Raw genomic sequence first — 4,768 nt, forward strand, 5'->3', positions numbered from 1 at the left:
TGTGAAGAATGCTGGTGTTATTTTGATAGGTATTGCACTGAATATGTAGATTGCTTTGGGTAGTATTGACATTTTAACAATATTTGTTCTTCCTACCCAGGAACATGGAATATTTTTCCATTTTTTTGTATCTTCTTCAATTTCTTTCATAAGCTTTCTATAGTTTTCAGTGTATAGATTTTCCACCTCTCTGGTTAGATTTATTCCTAGGTATTTTATGGTTTTGGGTGTAATTGTAAAAAGCATGACATTCTATACCAGACGTCTCACCTGCTTATGAACCGTGACTAATAAGTGGGTGTTCTTTTAAGCCACTAAGTTTGTGGTAATTTATTATACGACAATAAAAAGCTAATATATAGGGTGATGGTGTGACCCCAGGTTAAGAAAACTTTTAGAATATTCCAGACTTGAGGGAAGAGAGCTGTATCAGAGGCAATGCAGTGAACAGGAGGGGTAAGAAACCAGGAATTTTAAGGAAATAGAATTATGTAAACTTTGAAGATAAGATGGTAATGGTTAGTGGGAATGAGGAGCCCTGAATAATAACCCATTTCTAGGTTAGCTAACTCGGTAAAGGATGGTGCCATTAACATATAAAAGGATAGCAAGAGGAGACCACAAGGGACCACAAGGAGATGGTGAACTCAGTTTAGTGGGGATGTCTAGTAAATAGTTGGGTACCTTGGGGAAGAGGACCATGCTATAGATATAGATAAGGATAAAGAGAAAGGCAACCTAATACTTACTTAGGACTTACCCTATACCAAGAATTTCCCTAAAATGTGCTAGAGATTATGCATTTAATCCTCAAACAATCTAGGAAGGTAGGAATTATTATTAAACTTATACTGTAATGAGGTAAAAAAGCCTCAGAGTGATTAAGTAATCTTTCCAAGATCACACACATACCAAGTGGAAGAATTTGAATTCAAGCTTGATTAATTTGACTCTAGATCTCATTCTTTTAACATTTCTCTATTACACTTTTCTAGAGATGTGAAAGACACCAAAAGTATTAGAGCTATGACACATACTATATCAATCACAGAACAATAACAAAAAAAAAGTATTGGGAATGGCAATGGCTCTGCCCCTGAACACTCCTCTTTTATAATTGAGCACGAGCTCTAGGATAACTAGGAGCACAAAGGAGGCTACTTCCTCCCTGCATGGAAAATTTGAAATTCTTAATGTGAGCTGATAACGTGGAGAACGTTGAGTCTCAAAGGAACCAGTGTTAATATATTGACAAAGGATGTAAACATAGGCTCAATAATTTCTTCCCTCAGGAGCCTGGTCAAACTTTGATGCTAAATGAGCCTTGTTTTCCAAGCTTCTAAACAAGTTGCTGAGATCCATGGAGAATAAGATAAATTCACAATATTAGCCCGCTGATGATTTGGAGACATAAAGTTGATGCATTTGCCTTGCCCCAAAGACATTTTATGCAAATCCACAAGCAAGGGATATTGGCTTCTCCATTTTCAGAGGCTTTGTCTCCTTCAGGAAAGTGAAAGGAAAACACTTAGGTGTCTAGCAGTAGTGAGGTCTCCAGGCAGAAGGAAGTTGGGCAGCTGAGTCTTTCTGTTCTCATGTTTTCATTCTCACAGCTGCAGCAGTAAAGAGGTGTGGGAAGACCACCTGTCCTTCCTGAACAATTTATTGTGATTTTGAGGTAAGACCAGATGAAGGGAATGGGTAGGAGATGTTCAGGATGATAGGGGATTTCAAATTCCTCCAGTTACTATATGTGTGATCTTGGACAAGTTACTTAACCTCTCTGAGCCTTTTTACCTCTTAGCACTTTCATTAAGCCAGGTACTGAGTTTCTGAAAGGTAAAAGGGAGAAAGTGGGTTGAACAGTGCGTGCAGTGGGTATCATAGTGACTTTACTGTCTCAGAGCCTCAAGAATTTTCATAGGAAGTGGTCCCACGTCCAACTGTCGCCTCCTTTGTTCTCTGTCTGTATGGCCTTGACCAGCCTATTCATCTCGTCAAGATACTGCTTTCACATGTGACCATCACTTCATCCTGGTTTGTGTCAGCCCAGGGGAGGTTAGGAGTTATGGGTGAGATCTGAAAACATGGAAGAAAAGGACAAATGAGAAAAGAAAAGTTAAAGGTGGAGAATCCTTGCCCTGGCTCTTCTTCCAGGGTGCTGTCACTACAGCCAGACTCAAGCTCCCGTAGAACAAAGCCTTATTCTAGAAACAAAGGATCTGAATCCTCTCCTGATGTGACACCCCTCTCCTTTTCTCACAGATCACACCCTGGCAGGTAATGGCTATGGAAAATGACTCTTCAGTGACAGAGTTCATCCTGGTAGGATTTACAGACCGACCTCAGCTCCAGTTACCCCTTTTCTTTCTCTTTTTACTGAACTATGTGGTCACTATGGTAGGAAATTTGAGCCTAGTTAATCTAATATGCCTGAATTCTCACCTGCACACTCCCATGTACTTTTTCATCTTCAACTTATCCTTCATAGATTTCTGCCACTCTTTGGTCATTACCCCTAAAATGCTGATGAGCTTTGTCTCAGAGAAGAACATCATTTCCTTTACAGAATGCATGACTCAGCTGTTTTTCTTCTGTTTCTTTGTGCATTCTGAGTGCTATGTGTTGACAGCCATGGCCTATGATCGCTATGTGGCCATCTGTAAACCTCTGGTGTACACGGTCACCATGTCCCCTCAGGTCTGTTCTCTGCTGATGTTTGGTTCTTACGTGATGGGGTTTGCTGGTGCCATGATCCACACAGGGGACATGGTCAGATTGTCCTTTTGTGATTCTAACATCATCAACCATTACATGTGTGACATCTTCCCCCTCCTCCAGCTCTCCTGCAGTGGCACCTATGCCAGTGAGTTGCTGAATTCCATTATTGTGAGCACAGTTGTCATAATATCTGGCTTCATTATTTTCATTTCTTATGCTTTGGTCCTGTCCAATGTCCTCCGTGTCTCATCAGCTCAGGGTTGGCCCAAAGCCTTCAGCACCTGTGGCTCCCACATAGTAACTGTGGGTCTGTTCTATGGGTCTGGGTTGTTCACACATCTCAAGACCTCTCCTTCTGATTCTGTGGACCAGGGGAAGTTCTTCTCAGTATTTTACACCAATGTAATACCCATGTTGAACCCCCTCATCTATAGTCTAAGGAACAAGGATGTCAAATGTGCTCTGAAAAAAACCCTGAAGAGAATTGCAAACTAAGCAGAATCAATGTTTCTGAGTTGTTGGTGTGTGTTGTTTCTGAGTTGTTGTGTGTGTGTGTGTGTGTGTGTGTGTGCACATGTCCTCATAATTTTTTTCAGAACAAGTTTTTTTGTTTTAAATACTTAATCCTCTGTAAACATGTCAATTAAACGTGCAAACATTATTGAATTTCATGGTTACTCTCAGTCCCATACTGACTTGAATTTTATTCTTAACATCATGTTCTAAGACTCAGCCCAATCCATACTTCCTTTTTAAACCACCTCCCACTTTGCTTCTTTCTATGTACTTTTCATATATAAGCAAACATTACAGCGGTATGCTCTCTGATTAGGTCACCCCTCTTTGTTTTCCCTAAAAACAATTGCATATGGCTCTTCTGTTTTTCAGCATTTGGGGAATGTTTACTGTGTAAGTTATAAATTTCCCTGAATTTCAGAGTTCTTTTTATCCTGGTTTCTATACTGGATTTCCTAACCCACAGAGGAGATAGAAAAAGATTCCTTGTTGAGCTTTTGGTTTTTAAAAATGTTTATTCCTGAGGATGGCTAAGAATGGTCTAGGCTCACCAACCTTCCCACCTTCTTCAAACCCACCCGTGATAAAAATTACAGACATTTCTTTAGAAACATGGGTATGTTTCATAACATTGAGAAAATGGTTTGATATAATAGAAGGTTGCCACTGCCCTGGCTGCTGATCAGCTTTTTTCTCCTAATATTTTCATAATTCTTAAAAAATATTTTGACCATAATGAATGAAACAGAATTCATAGCTTAAGGAGTGTCCTTGGCCACAAAATAAAGTGTCAGGTTCAACATGAGGCTTCTCTGCCCAGATGCACAAAAAGAATTCCCCTTTGCAAAGGTTGGAAGCCTTTCTTATTCTGTTCAAGACCTACAAACAAGAATGAGCAGACCCTTCCCATGGAGGGCTTCATGCTTTCAAGTTGTAACTTTCACTTTGGAGGAGACAGAATTAACATTTATGGAGTTCTTAAAAGGAGTTGTCTCTTTTCAAATGCTATCATAATCCAAGTCTTAATGCCCTGTTTTATAGATGGAGAAACTGAGATTCAGAGATTCAGTTCAATTAGTTCAGAGCAGAGCCCAGACTTCTACCTAAGTCATCTAACAACAAACCCTGTATTCTTTCCATATTATCATTTTGCCTCTCAAGGTGGAATTGAAGGAGAAAAATAGGAATTATAAGAAAAGGGAGATGAAAATCTGGAGAATTATTTTAGAATCAGCTAGAAAGGGTAGGAATGACAGACACCCTTAGCGAAAAATCCCTATAGTGGAAGAATGATCCATTAAGGCTTTAACACCAAGCTGGAGAAATGCTTATGCTTCTAGAAATATTTAATATGAATTTTTATGATTTTATAGCATAATACTGATGAGGCATGACTGAATCTCTGTAAATACTTTCAAAATGAGACAACTAATTACAATAGTTTACATTTGAAAAAAGGGGAAAATGTAGTGTTTTCATACTACAAAATATCAAAAATTGAGCTCTACCAAATTTCTTGTTTTGTGTGAAT

The 4,768-nt window shown here is 39.1% G+C and overlaps 1 protein-coding gene across 1 annotated transcript; it reads left to right on the plus strand.

The window, feature by feature from the left end:
• Positions 1-217: 217 nt before the first annotated feature.
• On the plus strand, positions 218-3,216 carry LOC122482515 (olfactory receptor 143-like). Its single transcript, XM_043578836.1, has 2 exons — positions 218-229; positions 2,281-3,216. Exons 1-2 carry the CDS (start codon positions 218-220, stop codon positions 3,214-3,216), a joined length of 948 nt encoding a protein of 315 aa, XP_043434771.1.
• Positions 3,217-4,768: the final 1,552 nt, after the last annotated feature.

The sequence above is a fragment of the Prionailurus bengalensis genome, chromosome D1 (genome assembly GCF_016509475.1).
Source record: "Prionailurus bengalensis isolate Pbe53 chromosome D1, Fcat_Pben_1.1_paternal_pri, whole genome shotgun sequence".
Taxonomy (NCBI): Eukaryota; Metazoa; Chordata; class Mammalia; order Carnivora; family Felidae; genus Prionailurus; species Prionailurus bengalensis.